General features: G+C 34.8%; 3 protein-coding genes across 5 annotated transcripts; all 3 read left to right on the top strand.

Moving 5' to 3' along the window:
- The first annotated feature begins 743 nt into the window (after window positions 1-743).
- LOC106755156 lies at window positions 744-2,593 on the top strand. Its single transcript, XM_014637260.2, has 4 exons — window positions 744-1,043; window positions 1,142-1,230; window positions 1,307-1,414; window positions 2,223-2,593. Exons 1-4 carry the CDS (start codon window positions 860-862, stop codon window positions 2,427-2,429), a joined length of 588 nt encoding a protein of 195 aa, XP_014492746.1. The 5' UTR covers window positions 744-859; the 3' UTR covers window positions 2,430-2,593.
- Window positions 2,594-4,082: 1,489 nt separating this feature from the next.
- Window positions 4,083-8,024, top strand: LOC106755144 (uncharacterized protein At4g38062). Of its 2 annotated transcripts, none has more exons than XM_014637247.2 (2): window positions 4,083-4,341; window positions 5,021-8,024. In XM_014637247.2, the coding sequence occupies exon 2, from the start codon at window positions 5,058-5,060 to the stop codon at window positions 7,884-7,886; it is 2,829 nt and encodes a 942-aa protein (XP_014492733.1). In that variant the 5' UTR covers window positions 4,083-4,341; window positions 5,021-5,057; the 3' UTR covers window positions 7,887-8,024. The 2 variants fall into 2 exon arrangements, with proteins under 2 accessions (XP_014492733.1, XP_022633885.1); XM_022778164.1 differs by having other exon boundaries at window positions 5,012-8,024.
- A 336-nt stretch (window positions 8,025-8,360) lies between these two features.
- LOC106755143 (very-long-chain (3R)-3-hydroxyacyl-CoA dehydratase PASTICCINO 2) lies at window positions 8,361-11,387 on the top strand. 2 transcript variants are annotated; one of them, XM_014637245.2, is made up of 10 exons: window positions 8,361-8,511; window positions 8,584-8,670; window positions 8,762-8,873; window positions 9,028-9,046; window positions 9,148-9,236; window positions 9,346-9,399; window positions 10,189-10,259; window positions 10,354-10,435; window positions 10,755-10,851; window positions 10,940-11,387. In XM_014637245.2, exons 2-10 carry the CDS (start codon window positions 8,600-8,602, stop codon window positions 11,008-11,010), a joined length of 666 nt encoding a protein of 221 aa, XP_014492731.1. In that variant the 5' UTR covers window positions 8,361-8,511; window positions 8,584-8,599; the 3' UTR covers window positions 11,011-11,387. The 2 variants fall into 2 exon arrangements, with proteins under 2 accessions (XP_014492731.1, XP_022633886.1); XM_022778165.1 differs by lacking the exons at window positions 8,361-8,511; window positions 9,346-9,399 and having other exon boundaries at window positions 8,518-8,670.
- The last annotated feature ends 8,212 nt before the right edge of the window (window positions 11,388-19,599 follow it).

Below are 19,599 nucleotides of genomic sequence, written 5' to 3'. Positions count from 1 at the left end.
TGAAAGAAAATTATTTTTGCTAAAAAGGACAAATTTCGTTTTAACTGTGACCGAACACGCGTTCCGCTCTCTTTTCACTGCGTTATACTCTTCAAAAAATACACCCTCCGATACCTACAACAGCTACTTCTTCAATGTTATGTTCCTTTGCTTCTCCTTGCTTGGTTACTCCTCCAAGTGTTGCCAAGCTTGCCAAGCTTTATTAATGACCTACAAAACAGTAAAATGTATTTAGTTAGAGAGAAACATGTTAAGACTTTAGAAAGAAAAGATTAAGTTCTTAATCAACTTCCTTTTTATAGTCTTAGGGTAGTTAATGTTTCTTGGATGGAAAGTCCCTTTAGGGATTTCCATCACTTCGTTTCTAATGACATAGGGTAGGGGTATAATTGAAAATCTAATTTTCTAAATCTCTTTTCACTTTCAACGACAACTTTTTTAAAAAAATTAAAAATTAAAAAGGACCAATCGGAACTTGACAACTGATGTTGTCAAATGTGTGTTAAAAAATGATTGTTAAAATAATGGGATCCTAAAAAATAATAACTCTTCCAAAATAAAAACTGCAGAGAATCTTTGACCATTTTATTAATTTAAATATTAATAACATTTTAAGTAAGGATAACGTTTGCATTTTAAAAATATTTGGAGGTACAAGTTTGAAAGAGGAGAAATGGGCCAATGTCCAGGCCCAAGACTGCTATCTGTTCTCTACAAAAATTTATGAGTCTTTATATGGTTTCATGAGCATAAAAGAAAAATGGAAACTAAAGTAAAACCCTAACTACCTTCTCCAACGAACCATTTACGTCGCTGCAGGAAGACACAAAACATAGGGTTTGTTGTGTTGTTGTGAAATATGGAGGGTGCTCGACGGCTACAGGGACAGTCTATAGGAGTTTTCAATGAAGGAATTGGGTTACTCCTTTTTCGTTGGTCGGCTCTTCGAACTGCTGTCGAGAACGAATGGGGTGGCCGTGAGTCTCGCGTCAAAGCTGATCAACTTGTAGCCGATGTTCTTTCGTGGTTCACTCAATCAAAAGGTATATCAATTCACGCAATATAAGACAATTCAATTGTGTGGGTTGATGTGTTCTTTTTTGTTTTTTTTTTTTATATTGTGCCGGTTGATGTGTTCCAGAGCCACTTTACATTGATGACTTAGAAGACATACTGGATCAAGGTATGCTTTCTCTCAATGTGGAGGTCGAAGATGGCAGCATTGAAGAGGTATACATTTTCTTCTTTTTTTTTAATGTGTTTGTTCTGTTAACCACTTGTTCTTATGTTTTTTATGATTACATAGGTGGCTGAAAAATTAATGGTAATGCATGAAGAATTCTTGGATGGAAATTTTAGTTCTTTTGAAAATCTCAGGAAAGCCAAAGTCGAGCATGGTCCTCACACAACACAGGTACATTAGTGACACACTATATGCACAATCGAATTTTAATATCATAATTACAGGGTTGGTTTATTTTGGTTATTTCAATTTCTATATGATGGGTATTATTCACAAACATCAAGTCATAACTGTTGTGTGCCTCAATGCAAAATGTCATCTAGTATGTTCTTGCCTGTCTAACTACCTTTCAATTTCAAGTCTTGAAAACCTTGCTATAGTTACTAGAGCAGCCACTAATTTTTTGTATTTATAGAGGTAGTTCTTGTATTTTTGTTTCATTCCTTTTTTCGTGGTTCATGACGTAGAAGTTTGAATAATGGGAAGTATTCAAAGAACGGAAATATGTCCTGAATAATTATTATATTATCCTATATTTGAAATATTTTGAAGTGTGAAGTTGTTAAATCTGATGAAAGTTGTGATTTTCTTTTAATCCCTCTTCCTTTTTTCTTCCACAATCTTCTTCCCACCTTATAACCAGTTCCTAACCTCCTTTCTTAGGCTCCTCCAAAATAAATGTGAAGAGCTTTTTTGTTGATCTCCCAAGGTGGACTGGGACTAGATTATGGAATTTTCAATTTGTTACATATGTTTACAGAGCATCTTTTTACTTGATTTGTACATATTTCTCCTTGTTCATGTACAGCCAGGAAAACAATTGTCTTATCTTCCTCTTGCCTGAATTTGAATGCAGTAATAATGTTACATAAAGCGTTTTCTATTTCTCCTTATATAGCCAAGTAACAATTCGATGATCTTCCACTTTCGTTGACTTTGAACGCAGTAATAATGTTAGACCTTTTTTTTAATGTTTTAGATTGTAAATGAAGGTGAAGATGAGAGTGAGGAAGATGGTGATAATGAAACCATGAGTGTGGATGGTAATTCTTCAAGCATGAATACAGAGATTCTCAGTTATTCAAACAATAATTCAGTTAATGAGCCCCGGCCGAATGTTTCAGGCGAAGTAGATGATGGATGGGTTGTAGTTTCGAACAAAAGAAATAAGGGTAGAAAAAATTAGATAAAAGAATATTTAATTTTTTTCTTTTCAAATCTTGTTTCAGGCCTGGTAGTCTTTGTACTTTTGAGGTTTTGCAACATCTTGAGGTGTGTATTGTGTATCGGATTTTATTTTTGTTGTACTCATTATTGAAAGTTGCATCATATCTTGCAGTTGGTGATCCATTTATTCAGCGAAGTTGCCACATTAACATATACTGAACAAGAGTATAAATGGTTATCACACATTATAGAAGAATTGACAATGTATAACACTGATAGGTTAAGTTGTAGAGAAAAGAATATTATCATTACTTAATTTGCAATGGGGAATAAATATTTATCTCTTTATTTACAAAACCTTCCTCAAGAACTAGAACAAGCACCAGCCCTCCCCTTAAAGATGAAAAACCGTTCCTTGTAAAAGTAATGGGGGATATGAGTTCAAATATTATAACTGTCACTGTTATGAAAGGAAATTTTGAAATGAATAGTTAAAATGACTAAAGTGCACTCTCGCTTTATTTTAAGTTAGCCATAATGTAGAACCTTACCTGTTCACTCTAGAAAATATGAAAAAGTAATGAAAAGTTTAACTATATATATATATACACACACGTGTGTGTGTTATTTTACCGTAATATTTAGTACACTTAAATGGATTTTATGTATTAATAATTGTTTGGTATTAAGAAAAATTAAGTTAAAGGTTAATTTAAAGAAAAAAAAATTCCAATCAATTATTAATTTAAAATCTTAAGGGATAGAAACAGAACAAAAGGGGTGGAAAGGAGGAACTATTTTGAACCAAAGCACCATAAGAAAGAACCAAATGATGTATTAAACTTTTAAAATATATGATTACTTATGTAATTGATTTTGATTATAATATAATTATACAACCTATTTTAGATGCATAATCAATTTTTCACAACAGCCAATGGTTTGCTTATTATTATTAGGCCAAGGCACCACACACATCACACTCACACTATCTATCTCTTAAGCGAAGGCAGAAAGACATCATACGCGCACAGACATAATGCAAACACAACATATATACATAAAAAAAGATAAAGGAGACAAGAAGTAATTTTCTCTTTAGCAATAAGGTTTATAAGCTGTCCTCAATGACAGTTAAGAAAACAGAAACAGTTATTACAAGTTTGGTTATTTACAACAACTATAATAAAAATTTTGTATATAATTATTTTGATAATAATTCATAATTAGCTGGTTAAATTTAATCAATTAAAATTAATTAGAGTTATATTTTTGTTTTTATAACTGGCCACTCTCCCTCCACTTATTTCTCTGACCTATCTTATTTATTTCTCTTAGATAATTCCTTTTAAAAACTAAATACTTTTTTTTATGGATCTACGCAAAATAATTTATGTAAAGTAAAAATTGCATTACAAAACTAAAATCGTAATTTTAAATATGAGAATTTAGGTTAGTGTATGTAAGTCAAACTAATTACTGTTTATCAAAAAAAACCATAAAAAATGGATAAAAAATCAGATCAGTTTCTTAAAAGAGTATTCAAATAAATAAATAAATAAATAGCATTAAATTGAAAGGAACTGTGAATAGTAAAAAGGGTGTGAATAGCAGTCCCCTTTATTTGACGTAACTAATGGGTCGAAAGCCCATCTACAGAAACCAAGTATTAGTCCAAACAAAATTAACATGGCGGAAACAAATTTTCAGTTCTTAATCTACTTTCATTTTCAACGGCTATTTTTTCATTTCGAAAAGAAAGATCTCTCTCCAATGCATCATCTACCTTTCTGGTTTGGTTTTTATCTCACATGAGAAGCAGTTAGCGCACAATAACGGTAACTTGCTATTGGTGTCTCTCTTTCTCTCCATTTCCATTTCACCATCTTCACTCCAACGCAACACTTTCTTCTACACTTCAACCAAACCAGGTCAGTTTCTGGGTTACGTACCTTTTATCTTGAAACTGTTCCACTTAAAGACTGGGAATCCTGAGAATTTTCTTTATGATTTTGAACTCCTTTGCCCGAAACCAGTGATTGCAAGTAACTTTTCATTTTAAAAAAAAGTACTAAATCAGATTATTTGTTAAGGTTAGCGGGATACGAGATTTGATTTTATGTAATGTACTGAAGTCTGTATGTTAATAATTTTCAGGCATTTTACTCCTTTTATATGGTAAATTGAACCATTTAACCTTTGTCTAAGTAGTGTAATGTCTCTTAGTTAATGCTTCAAAGAGAAGTGCTTGAATAATGTTACTTTTTAAAATTTCTGAGTGTTTGGGATATGCTTTTACAAAGAGGAGTGTCTCTTAGAGACCTAAAGTTAGATATCGTTCCAAATATGATCTTGATCATGATCCATAGTTATCCTAGGAATACTCCTGAATGCAATTTTAGGAAACTTTATCTAGATATGGTTCTTTTTAAAGTTCATTCGGCGAGTTCTTTTGTTAAAACGCATTTTTTTTTTAGAGTGAGTTAATTTAAACATCTACAAGTTAAATGAAATGCCAAGTTTGCGTTTTTACTTTAATCAATACCTCTTTTCTTTTCGTGGTTTTGGTGAGGACAAGAACACTTGATTTAATCTGAACAGTGCTTGCAGACCAGGTTTGTCTTGAATGTCTTAAATGTGAAAAGAAATGGGCAAGGTTTACGAAGAGCTCGATGACGCAAAAGCAGAAATAGAGGAACTGAAGGCAGAGCTTAGAGCCAAGACAGATTTGGTTGAGAACTTGAAGAAATCCCATAATGCACAGATCAAACAGATACAGGAAGCAAAGTTCAAAGCTGAGAAGCTGGACCAAAAACTGCTTCAACAGGAAGATGAAATCTCTGAGGCAAAGCTGGAATGTGAAGATCTCAAAGGGAATTTGAATAGAAAGGAGACAATAATCAAACATCTCAGTGCTGCAAATGATAAACTTCGAGCGGATTGTGATGACAAGTTGAAAAAGTTGGAAGAAGAAAAAAGAGGGTTGGTGTTGGCCTTAGAGGAGGAAAATGAGAAGACACAGAACCAGGAACAACAGATTTATATGTGCAAACAAGATATTGAAAGACTGAAAGGTTGTCTTTTGGTTTCGAAGGATAAATCTGTGGAATCAGAGAAAAAAAACAGAGTATCCAAAGAACTGAGAGAAAGAGATGACATGCTCCAGAAATTAGAGGAGGAAAGCAGGAAGGTGGAAGATCAATTAAAATGGAAGAAAGAACAGTTTAAGCATCTAGAAGAAGCACATGATAGACTTCGACAGCAGTTTAAGTCTTGCAAGAAGGAGTGGGAGATGGAACAATCTACATTGATAGATGAGATTTCTTCACTTCAGACAAGGTTAGACTCTCAGACCAGAATATCAGAGGATTTACAACACCAGATACACAATTGCCATCAAGCTCTTGCTCATGTAGAAAGCCAGAAAAAGCGGCTGGAAGTCGAAGTTTCTAATCTTAAGGTGGAGCTTGACAATGCTAGTAATGAGTACCAGGGTTCTAGGTTACAGCTAGATTGCTTAAACACTGACCGTGACAAAGATATTGCAGATTTGAGATATTTGCTGAAAACAAAAGAGGCCTATAATAAAGAGTCAAAATACAGAATTGATAAGCTAGAGCAAGAAAATCAAGAGCTGCGGATGTCTCTTAAAGAACTCCAGGAAGCTCAAATTCAAGAGGCAGGAGCTTCATATTCGCATTCAAAGTTGCGGTCCAGGCTCAGAAGTTTGGAACAAACTCATAGAGAGTGTTCCCCTACTTTAAAGGCTAAAGAAGCTGAGTGGAACTTAAAACTAAAACAGTTGACAGCAGACCTGAATACATGTCAATCTGAGTTGGAAACTAAAATTGAAGCAGTTGAAGGCCTCCAGACGGAACTAGAAAGGTCTCATTCTTTATCCATTGAGATGAAGTTATTGAATGAGGAGATGTCTGTGATGCTGTTAGTGTTGAAACAGGGAATTTCTGAGGCTCATTTGAAGCATGTTAGTGATAAGGATGAGATGGACCTCATCAATAAAGCGAGAGAAGAGGAGATTTTTCAACTGATGAAACAGTTGGATATGAAAGACGCTGTTTTGATGAGTGCCCAGAAAAACATAAATGAAGAACGTGAGATAGCAGCATGTTTTAGAGAGGGTGAGTGTAATGGATTCAACAATGAACTACTGCAAAATGAACTGGATAGGCACAACGTTTTGCAAAATGAACTGCAAAATGAGCTGGAGGAATCAACCATGAGTCAGCTGATTCTCAAAGAGAAGGTTTTGCATATGGAATGTAACTTTAAAGAACAGCTTAAAGAAATTCATGATGCTTTAGACAGTGTAATCATTGAATTGGATGAGACAATATGTGAAAGAAATGAAGTGGAATTTGAATTGCAAATATGGAAGTCAATTGTTGAACGCTTGAAGAATGAACTAGAAGAAAATCATGTGGTGCGTAGAGAACTGGAAACATCACTTCTTGTACAAGTAGACTTTGGCGAAAGCCTCAAGCAAGAGAAAGACAGCTTGGTTTATATGTTAGAAGAGAAAGAGAGGAGCCTAAATTATCAGCACCAACAAGTTGAGCTATTGGAACATGAACTAAGAGCGAGGGGAGAATCAGCTGGGTCCTTTGAATCTGATAATGTCAGATATCTCCAGATGATAGCGGAAAAGGACAAGATTCTAGAAGAGCTCCAGAAAGAATTTGAAAAAACTGTGATTGAGAAAGGCACGATAGAAAGAACCTTTGAGGATGAGAAAAATAATCTTGTCCAGCTTATGGAAGGAAAAGACAAGAGAATGGATGAACTTATGCAGCAAGTGACTTCACTGGAGCAGCAGTTCACTGACTCGTTGACCACCTTTTCTTTACAGCTTTCTGAGAAGCAGGCTGAAATTGATCTCGTCCGGGAAGCTTATGACAAGATTACAGCGTCTCAGATTCTAGCTGCTCTTGAAATTGAAGAGAAGAAGTTGATGGTAGTGCAACTTGAGGATGACATTCATGCTATACAGCAGAAACTGAAATTGCAGGAGGAAAACTGGACCCAATCAGAGCAACTTGCATTGGTTACTGAAGTAGAATTGAGTGCAAAACAAGCCAAAGTAATGGAGTTGAATGATCAAATGGTGACTAAGCTAAGAAAGTCAGATGCTTTACTTCAGAAACTCAAGATAGAGAATGGAAAATTGCTTGAAAATGCTACGGGACTATCATCAGAAAGGGAAAGTTTGTTAGCTTTCATTCAGGGATTCAGTGACAAAATCAGTGGGTTCTCTGCTGAAGACACTCTATTATTGGACAGGTTGAGAAGTATGGTTCAGTCTTTTGAGAATGGTTGTCCAGTAATGGATTTGAAAACAAATGGTGGTTTCCATGTAAAGGAGAATATGTTTATTCAATCTCCCACCAGAATGAAGAAACTTGAAGCCAATTCTGATACTAGATCACCATTCAAGGAGCTAAATTTGTTAGAAGAATAGGAATGTGTTAGTCTTGTATTTTCAGCAAAAAAAGGTCATCATGATCATTCTTTGCATGTGTCTTGTATTTCCGACAAAAAGATCATGTTACTTTACCATTCTTTAGATTGTATATGGCATTTATTTATTTGTATTTCATTCTTTGTTTACTTTTTTTTTTTCTCAGTACTGATGTTTTGTTACATAAGCATCTAGAAATTAAAATCAACGATATAATGAAGAAGAGAAATGGATACTAAGGGGGGAGAAACTCCATACCAATACTAAAGATTAGCTGCAATTTATATTAGGAAAGAGTTTGTTGTATAATGGATTGGAGATCTAGAATATATATTAAGATTGACTGCTTGTATATTCAAAAAGTTAACTAGGATGACGTTTATACGAATTACTTCGTTTTTCTCATTTTATTTATTTTAGAGGCATTGGAGAAATTTACATAAATCACAGTATATGATTCGAACTATAGATCTACGCATATTTTGTACTTTCCAACAGACAACTGTTCTCGGTCCCACTGGCATGTTATTACGATACGAAAGTAGTTGAGGATTGAGCTTCCCAACTGAACCGTTTTAAAATTTGTAACCCGACACACCTCATCCAACGTTAAATCTCCTCCTCGGTAATTACCTAACACGTCCTTAAAATATTCCTCTTCGATCTCTGAATTTTTCACTCTTGTTTCTTCGTCTAGTCCTAGATCTCTCTTCATGGCTGGGTTTTTCTCACTTCTAAGGCGCCTCTATCTCTCCCTTTACAATTGGACGGTTTTGTTTGGATGGTACACTTCCTCACCCTTTCTGTTTATAACATTATGATTCATTCATCTCTTGCCCTTTCTCAAATATCTCTCTCTCTCTTAATTTGTTCAGGTGTCAAGTTCTGTATTTTGTTCTCAAGACGTTGAACGAATCGGGTCATGAGCATGTTTACGGTGCAGCAGAAAAGCCTCTGCTTTATGCACAAACAGCTGCTGTGTTAGAGGTAATTGTTCCAAAAGGTTTTTGATTTTTCTGAACTATGGACACACCCTTTTGATTTTTTCAAGCAATATGTTCAAGTTTCTTGTTGGAATTATCTTATCTCGAGTTTTTTCTAACTTTTTATTTGGTGGACTCTCTATTGAATGGTGAGCTAGATTCTTCATGGTTTAGTAGGTGAGTAATCTGTTCTCAATGTGTGGGGTTATGCTTGATGAAAACAAAAATTGAATTAGTTAGTTTGTTTATGAAATTCTGTGTTATTTTCCCTTGTGAAGGACTGGTGAGATCTCCCATAACATCGACGTTGCCACAGATAAGTTCAAGGTTGTTCCTGACTTGGGGCATTTTATGGAGTTTTCCTGAGGTGAAGAAAAAATTGNATTATTTTATTTTTTGTTGAACGCATTTAATTTGTTTGTTCAGCATTCAGTCATATTCTTCTAGTGAAAAGTTGCCCCATCTTTTATCACCAGACTCAGTCTCATGTGCTTGTTACCTCCCTACTGATCAGCTGGTCCATCGNAGAGGCAAGTGTTTGGATTGCTCTTTCATGTGATGTTAAANTTTTTGTTTGGCTTTTTCTTCTTTTCGTTTGATGTTAGCTAGCCATAACATACTTCTACAGAATGGTTATGAGTTATAGAGCACTTCCAGCATGAAGATGACATTACTTCAAATAAATGCCACCTCTGTTCTGACTTCAGTACCTAAACTTTACGAGACTATTTTTTTTTTTTTCCAGTTTTCTGCTTGTCATTTTCTTTAGACTTCCCAGTTCATGCTCTGCTATCTTATTCTGATTTGTTGTGTTTTTTCCCTATTAATTTCACCATCATATTTATTACTATGTTCTTAATTCACTGTAGCGTTTTCAGAGATGGCTGCTACACGTGAATCCAAGATTGATAACTATGGTTAAGATATAACAAGTGCATTAAGAAGATAGATATTGAACTGAGTATTCTGGGATCTTTTTTTACGTTTGTGAATATGTGTTTCACTCTCTGACTGAAATGGAGCTGTTGGTGGTCTCACCTTATTGAACTTGGGAGTAAAAATTATACAAACAAAACACTCCTGTTTCTACTGTTACTTGAGCATGTCTTGCATAAAAATGCTAATGTTATATTTGATGGCTAAAACTTAGAAGAACCTAATAGTATGAAATTTGAAGCGTTGATTGGGGTGACAGCAATTTTTTTGGCTTGGTGACGTATTTTCTTCTGTAATTGGATTCCTCTGTTTGTTTCTGTAGTGAAGTCATTGATTACAAAGGTATAAGAAGTATTTTATCTTCTTTGTTGTTGCAATTGTAGATCATTCGGTATTCTTTCTTTGGTGTCAAAGAGACTTTTGGATTTACTCCATCATGGCTTTTGTGGCTTAGGTACGAAGTTTGATTTCTAAGCCTTGGTCATGGAGTATAGCACTTGGTAAAACAATNTTTTCTCTTACATCAATTACAAATTATTTCTTTTCANATACAGCAGCTTCCTGGTTTTGTATCTAACAGGCATAAGCAGTGAAGTTGGTCTAATATACATCGCCTTACCGTTCATCAAGGTAAATAATTTGGTTGCCAAATGTCCACTTTAGAATCATTAGATCTAAAGCTGCAAGATGTGTGTTGTCTTTGTTAATTAGCAACATGTTCATAAATCATTTAACGAAGAACAAATCTTCTAAGAGAATNGAATAGATGAAGTTCAAAGCACTGTCGGTTAATATTTGGAAACCTAGACATCTGTAATTTCGTAGCATTACTAGAATGGTAAAATGGAAATGGAGGAGAATAGTCTATTACTTATGATATAATTGGTGAAAATATTTGATAGTTTCTCAGTAAGTTGGAGTTTTTAGTTAATCTGACAAGTATTTTCAGGTTTCTGAGAAGTATTGCATAAGGATGCCAAACAAATGGAACTCATCATTTGATTACTTTTATGCCGCAATTGCTGCAATTGGAATCTACGTTCCAGGCATGAACAAAACATCTTTTCATTGTTAATGATATAATCTTAGGTTAATGTTTATTTCGCTGACTGTATTTGGCATAACTATATGCAGGTAGTCCTCACCTGTATAAATACATGCTTGCACAGAGGAAGAGAGCTCTCTCCAAATCTAAGAGAGAGTAATGCCATATATGTTGTTTACATTGATTTGGAGTCAAACATAGGACATACATATGTATGTCTTGGTTTGAATCCACATACAGAGGCACCACGGAAACAATTGATTTTCTTGTTAATGTATCATTGAAAGGCAGCATGCCAGAGATAGATAAACTAATGTATTTGCTTTTTGGTAACATGGTGCATGTAGCTTACTGTAGTTGTGTGTTTCTCAATCATATGCTGCAGATGTTTAACACCAAATAATAAATCTGAGGTTTTTTCAGGGGAGACATAAGGGAGATTCAGCATTATTAAGTCGTGAATAAGTTTATATAAGATATCAGGACTTCACTTTTAACCTAAAATATTATGACACTGGATTTATGAGTCATTCTATATATTGTTTATCTTATTTATTTTTATCCAATATGGAACTTCCAATTCACCTTGAATTTCTAACAATCTTTTCTTTACGTGAGTCTTTCCACATTGGAACACATTCTCTTAAGCCAAAGCATCTTAGTGAAGACCATTCCTTTGTATTATCATTTTACAATGGGACACATTTTTCTCATATGGGAGACTTTTCATACAAGTAACTCTTAAATTTTAAGATTCTTCACCTACTTTATATCATACTCATCCAAATTGTCACCAGATGAACCATCTACTCTGATACCTTTGTGATTCTTCACTTACTTTATACCATATTTATGTTGTATCTTGGGAATTGTTGTAAATCTTGTATTGCATAAACTATTGGTTTCGAAAATTGTGGATGCAAAATCGGGTGGCCTTGTTCGCAAGAATCAGATGCAGATTTTGTGGAACGATTTTTGACCAAACTGTAAGGTGCAATTGTAGCCTTTCGCAAGTCATGGCATCCTCAATGCTCTTAAACGGTCTCCACACCCGTAAGTCTTGGGATTTTCCCGTGAGTTGTGGATTTTAAGTCTTTGTGTTCATTCCACAACACAACACTTCTCTCATTCTCTTTTCATAATTTCTTCATTATTTCCCTTCTTTCATATAAAATCATGGTTTTCTTCTTTTACTCCTTTTAGAGTTTCTTGCTAGTTTTGAGATTCTCATAAATTTTTGGGAAATTTCTGGAAAGTTTATGGGAAGTTCCTGTTGTATCCTAGGCGCTTCTGCAACACAATGAGGATAAGTTCTTAAAGACAATGATCTACCTGCCTCAAGAAATCTTTGTTCATAATCTCTATTATATTATTTTTAGATTTTACAACAATCTTAAGGACTTATAGCTAACATCAACAACTTAATCTTGAAGAATCAGAACATTATTTCCATAACTCAAACAGTCTTCATGAAACCTTTCCTGAATGTATCAAAAATAAAATTCTTCTCTGGTTAGAATTTTCGACGTTGGCAAGAATGTGTGTCAGCCCTTTTATACATGTATGGAGTAATCTTTGCTCTTTCATCTCTAAAACACGACTTCATACTCCTTTCAGATTTAAAACAAGTTGAAGATTGGATTCATGGAAACAAGGTATGTCAACATACTTTATTTAGTGCACTCTCAATAATTTGTTCGATGTGTACTATTTCTATAAGGAGGTGAAAGACATTTAGGATTCATTAATTCTCAAATACATTGATAAAGATGTTGTGAGACAAAAGGTTCATTATTGGGAATTACTATCACTGAGAAATGATTGAAGACAAGGATATAAAGTCTCAAATAAATGAGTACCACAAGCTGCTCGAAGATATCAAAGCAGAGAACGTTCTTTTATCATATGAATTTCTTTCAGAACTTCTGATCAAGAAATTGTTGTCATCTTGTGTTAATTATAAACAACTAAAACACAGACACAAGCACATATCACTTTCAGAGCTTATCACACACAAAATTATTGAAGATACCAATAGGAAAAAATGTTCTACTACAAGGGCCAAAGCCTTGTCTGCAAAAGCAAACATAGTATAAGATAAACCTACTCTAAAAGGTACGAACACAAAAATGATCACAATAGAAAAAGTAATTTTCGAAAATCTCGTCCCAACAAATATAACCCAACCTTTCAGAAGAAAGGAAATTGCTTCATATGTGGAAAGTCGGGCCATCATACACCACAGTGCAGGTGCAAAGCAAAAAACGAAAATCCTCCTAAGGCAAATATAGCCGAAGGAAATGGCATTATTATTGCAATTATTTCTCAAGTAAACCTGATAACAAATGTGAACAAGTGGGTGCTAGACTCTGGTGCTACCAGACATATTTATGCAAACAAAAGTGCCTTTACCCCTTACATTAGTGTAGGGGATGGAGAAGAACATGTCTACCTCGGTGATGCCAAGACCACTCCTGTTTTAGGAAAAGGGAAAGTTCTAGCCTTGAGTGGTGTGCTACTTGTGCCATCTATCAGAGTTATTTTAATCTCTATAGCACTACTGGGAAAAATAGGGGTTAAAGTGTCATTCGAGTCTGACAAGATTGTAATCACAAGGTCTCTTTGTACTAAACATTTTTTATAGTATTAATGAATCTTCTTCTTTTGTTTATATTTTTTGGTTCATATAATATGTGGCATGCTAAATTAGGACATGTGAATCATTTCTATGTTATGAGATTACAATGACTAGGATTAAGTAATATGCATGATAAACAAAGTAGTAAACGTGATATATGTGTAGAATCTAAAATAACCAAGAAAACATGTTATCTTGTAGATCGTCAAACTAAATTGTTAGGGTTAATTCGTACTAATCTAGCTTATTTAAAACAAACCTCATCTAGAAGCAATACAAATTATTTTGTAACTTTTATAGATTATTATTCTATATACACTAAAGTGTATTTAATCAAACATAAAGATGAAGTCTTTGATGAGTTTCTAACCTATAAAGCAGAAGTAGAAAATCAATTAAATAAGAAAATTAAAAGGATTGGATCAGATAGAGGTGTATAATATGTATTGTTTAATGAATTTTATGTTAGAGGAGGTATTATCCATGAAGTAACCACACCATATTCACCTGAATCTAAGGGAGTAGCCGAGAGAAAAAATATAACTCTTAAGGAAATGATGACTGTCATGTTTTTTAGTTCTTGTGCACTTGATAACCTTTAGTGAGAAGCCCTACTTAATGTGTGCTTTTTACAAAATTGAACACATCATAAGAAAACTGGAAAAACCTCCTATGAGTTATGGAGAGGTTGATGGCATACCCCTTGCCATGACCTAGCACATTCATGAAGAGTTCGAAACATCTAGGGAAGATGGACCTATACTCTTTCTCTTAGGCCATCTAAAGCCATCATGAAGATTTAGTAGGGTTAGAATAATTTTGGGCCTTGTATCTTGGGCCAAGCAGTCTAGATTTTATTTGGTCTTTGTATTATGGGCCAAGTAGTCTAGATTTTATTTGGGCTTTGTATTGTGGACCTAGTAGCATAGGATTTCAATTGGACCTTGCATTTTGGGTCAAGTAGAATAGGATTTTGACCAAACAAGTCAACAAAGGGTTAGGGCCCAAAGTTGACTATGCTTGGATGTCCAAAATGGGTGTGTTGACCAAGGGGTCAACATTTTGGCTAAGCTTGGAGAACAAGGGAGAAGAATTTCATCCTAGACATGTGGAAGCTTCCCATTGGAGAGTTTTCCTCCTAGTTAGTGGCCATGTGTCACTCTAGGAATGGAGAGTTTTTCCATAGGTAGTGGCCATATGTCACTCTCTCATTTGAGAGGATTTTTGCCACTTGTCTCTCTCCTATTGGAGAGGATTTCTCCTTGCTCTCCAAGACAACCAAGGTGGCTCTTTTAGGTTAAAGTTTCAGCCCATTTTGAGACACCTTAGCCTATAAATAAAGGTGTTCTCCATCATGTAATCACCTTTGATTTAGAGTAAAGTTATGCTGCCATTTTTGAGCCATACTACTCTTTTAAGGTCACACTACGCTAGAGCAACCTAAGTGGCCTCCTCTAGCCACCTTCCTCCAAGAGTTGACCTGATGAGTCGATATTTTATTGATTGTATTTAGTTTATTGCACTTAAATAAATCTGGGAATTGTGTTTAATTGTCTGTTATTTCCCTGTTTTTCCTAATTCCGCTTAATTTGGTCGGAAATTCGTATTTTCACTAATTTGAATTTTCTGAGCTGATTAAGTGCATATTTGGTTGCAGAAAAATTTTGGGAAACACCATTTGGAGCATTAGGATGATGGTGTGCACATTAAAGACTCAACATTTAGTCATTTCAATTTTAAATAAATTGTAATTTAGTTGATTAGAAACTTTAATTAACCTTTTGTGCACTTGGGCCAATGTTGGCAAATTTCATGATGGGCCTAAACTTTGAAGGACACTTGGCATAGACTTTAGGGTTTCTTAGAGGTGGACCCCACCATTTTTTAGGGTGTGGGACGGTATTTGGAAGGCAATTGCCAAGGCACACCATGACATTCCACACTTTTCACTTTTACACTTCATTTGCTTAGGTTTTGTATGAACTCTCATGGAGAGCTTGGGTGTGCACGGTTTGTGATCTTCAATGAATCAATGATGCATTTTTCTTCTTCTCTTACTTAAATCTTGGTTGTCTTAGCTTGGTGGTGGTGGTGGAACCTTTCCATTCCCCGTTTTATTTCTTGTTATTTGAAGTTGGAAGTATGAGTTTGAAGGGTTTCTTCTTGCATTTTCATGGTGGGTCTTTGATTTGAATGAAGAGCTTTTCGTTTTTCTTTCTCCTTTGCTGCAGTACTCAAGGTTTTCCATTTAGTTTTCTTGGTTGAATCATGAAAATGAAGTTCTTGTTAAGTTTGGAAGTGAACAAAGCTTGAGCTTGTGTGTGGGTGTTGAGGTTTGAACCAATTTCTTCTTGGGTTTTTTTGTTTGATGGTTTGAAGAAATATTTTGAGCTGGACATTGTGCTTGTTGATGATGGCTGGACGGTGCAGCAAAGGGGTCTAGGGATTGCATTTTGTTTTCATTAAAAAGTTGAAGAAAAATGAGTGTTGGAAGTGGATTGATGAGTAGAAGTTTGGGTTTATTGTTCTTGTGTTCTTTTGCAACTTCAACTTTGGTCTCTTGGGTACACTTTCGGTATTGAAGAGTAGAAGAAAGTTTTGGATGCATGTTTCTTGAAGAAAAATCGTGTGATGTTTGTAGGAGAGAGGAATTGGCTTCATTTAATGTTTACCACTTTTGGGTAAACACATGAGATGCTTGTTTTGACTCAAAGAATGTTTCCATTTTGAGCTTTGTCTCTTCCTTGCAATTTCTGCCGAGAATCACCATGAGGAATGGCGTGTTTTTGGTGTTTATTTTCATTTGACTTTGCTTACATGGCATCTTGGTTGGACCACCCAAAGTATCTTTCCATTAGAGTTGGTTTTTGAAGCACCTTTTTGCTATTAGCTTGGTAGTTGCAATTTAGTGTCTTGGAGTGTGGTGTCCAATTCTTTGTTGCATGGTTGGAGAGAGAGGACGGTTTTATAGTGTTTGGAAGGCACATGCTTAATTTCTTGAAAAATGGTGCACATGGGAGAAGAAGTCAACACATTTTGTGGCTTATTTAAGGCGAAATTGAAGTTTGACTTGGGTGCATGGTGACTCACGGCCATAAAGGTTTCCTAGGCCATTTGGACTTTTAATTTATTTGTTAATTGCACCTTGGTTCACATAAATTACTAGAAGTTAAATAGGCTTGTTAATTTCTCTTGTTTTCACTTAGTTTACTTAGTAGGTTGAGTTGTTTTTATGTGTTTGAGTTAGTGTTGCATTTAATTGTTTTTAACTGTGTTAGGTAGTTGTTTGTTGCCTTGTTAGGGTCTATTATTTTATTTTATTTTGTCTTAATGTTGTCTAATATGTTTGGTCTTGTTGCTTTAGTTGCCATGTTAGCTTAAATTAATTGTGTTGGTCATTAACGATATTGCACTACTTCTTTGAGATTTCTGGATTGTATTTGTGTTTGCTACTCTAACTTGGTTAATATCAAATTTGTATTTTCACTTACAATTGGGTGTACACTTAGTTACCCAGTTGGTGTTGAGTCATCTCTTAGTCGATGAAACTGCATGGTGTAAGTTAGATTTGACGTTAACATTGTGTTCACTTAATCCATTTTTATGAAAACATAATTATTTGTGCTTAGTTGATTAATTGTGTTGGATTAGAGGTCTGAGTCGGTTTTATTTTGTTGATTTGTGATAGGAAGCATTGTAATTAAGTTAATGACCAACTGCTTTTATTCTGTCTTTGAACCCGTTTTTAAATCTGTGTTTAATTATTAGTTGAGTTTGTGTTTTGATTTTATTCATTCGTATTCACCATAAACTTTTCACAACCCCCCCCCCTCACCTTCGTGTTTGACTCGACTCTTGAACCGCAAAATTGGTCTTTGGGAGACGACCTAGGGGTCATTCCCTAGCTATACTGCATTTATTTGCATATCAAATTTGTGTGGGTTGCGACAACCCATCATGACCCAACCTCTTTTAGAGAACCACCAAAACCGTGATTCTTCCACCATCATCCACCACCATTCCTCAAACACTCATCAGAACCATGAGCTATCAACACCTTTCACCACCACCAAATTCCGCAATCTTCATCCATGAACTTATGGCTTGATTTGCTTCTAGATTTTGCTTGCCTAGCTAGAGCATTTTTGCCATCATTTAGTATCAAGAGCCTTGGTTCTTCAAAGAGCTAAGTTTCTTGGTTTTGATCCTTTGTTATTTCCTTGTTGATTAATGTTTTCCTTACTTGTCTTGTGTTATTTTTTCCATCTATCATTTTTTTCCTGGTAGTAAACTGGGACGATTTTGAAACTTAAGCTGCATCTAGCCCAATTGTCAAAAAAATACGTAAAAATACTCAAAAGAAATCCCTTTGAGTCTAGTTGCAAACAAAAAAAATCAATTCATTTGGACTTCTTTAGAGAAAGTTATGAGTAAACCACTGAGCAAAGGTCAATGTTGCCAGAATGTTGTCACTAGCGTTTTCCATGTTATGTTTTGTTAGTTTTTGCTACTGTTTTATGCCTTTTCTTGTTTTGATTCATTCCTTACCGTTTTGTTGGGTTTTTTTTGTTGATTTATATTCGTTTCATTTCATTGATTGAGTCATTTTATGTTTTTAATCCATCCATGTTTTTCTAGAGTCATGTGTAGTTCTTTTCTTGTCAATTTTCTCTAGTAACTTTGAAAAATCATCAAAAAAAATATATAACTTAGTTTGCACAATTGCACCATATACAACCATTTGAGGGTCTTATCTTTGATGTTTTGGGTTCATACTTGCCATTAGATCATTGGCAAGCTCTTAAGAAAAATTTTCCTATTGATGTTTCTAGTTTTCAACTCAACTTTTTATTCTAGTAAGATTCTCTTCTATTTTGTGTTTCTTGTCTTTGTGGCTTTTAAAACCCATAAATCACCTTTGTTCCAAGTGTGTGGTGGTCTTATTTTACACCTTAAAAGAGTGGAAAAAGAAGTGTTAAAAGCTTTTAAGTAAAAGGCCTCAAAAGAGTACCAAAATAGAGCCTAAATGTTAGGAAAACAGGTAGGCTTCTTCACACCAAGAGGGGGGTGAATTAGTGTTGTTTCAAAAACAAAATCTTTTCGCAATCTTTATACAAAAGTATAAAGCGTTTTGATCTTTTCTTGAAATGCAAGAAATGAAAATTTCAATGCAGTAGAAAAACGTAGTTGGCTGCTAAACAGGTAAAGTCGACTAGAAATAAAGAGTGCAGGGATAAATAAATCAAACACTGGTTTTTATATTGGTACGGCCAACAATGAAAATGCAAAATGGGTCTTCATTCATCCAAAGAAACCACCATGAAAATGCAAAGAACCACCTTCAAGCTCAAGCTTTCAACATGCAAATGGAAAATACAAGAAGAGAAGTGATAGATCTCCCTTCCATTAAGCAAGAATAAGTAAGGTTGCAAGCAAAAGAAGAAGAAAAACGTGATCTTGTTCATTCATAGCTCAAAAAACACTAGCACTCATCATGGTCTTCAAGAAAGAGTTCATACGTGCAAGGTGAAAATGAAAAGTGGAGACAAAGAGTATGTCTCGGCCTTTGCCCTCTAAAACCATCCCACACCCTAAAAATGGTGGGGTCCACCTCTAAAAGAAACCCTAAAGTGTTTGCCAAGTGTCCCTCAAAGTTTGGGTCCATCATAAAATTTACCAACATTGGTCCAATGCACAAAAGCTTAATTAAAGTTCCTAAGCAACTAAGTTACAATTTAATTAAAATCGAAATGACTAATCGTTGAGTCCTTAAAGTGCACGCCACCATCCTAATTCTCCAAATGATATTTCCCAAAATTTCCCTGCAACCAAAAATGCAATTAATCAGCTCAGAAAATTCAAATTAGTGAAAATACGAATTTCCGACCAAATTAAGCAGAATTAGGAAAAACGAGAAAATAATGGACAATGAAACACAATTCCCTGATTTATTTAAGTGCAATAAACTAAATACAATCAAGAAAATATCGACTCATCAAAATAGACCACACTTAGTCTTTTGCACTCTTGGGCAAAATCAAGACACAAATCAGGGAACAACTCAGAGGACATCAGGGGAGGGTGACAAACTCAACATGCAGAAAACTATGA

This window comes from Vigna radiata, unplaced genomic scaffold, assembly GCF_000741045.1.
Source record: "Vigna radiata var. radiata cultivar VC1973A unplaced genomic scaffold, Vradiata_ver6 scaffold_265, whole genome shotgun sequence".
Classification (NCBI taxonomy): domain Eukaryota; kingdom Viridiplantae; phylum Streptophyta; class Magnoliopsida; order Fabales; family Fabaceae; genus Vigna; species Vigna radiata.
Note: the sequence above shows the minus strand (reverse complement) of the source record. Positions and strands in the feature narration are given on the sequence as shown.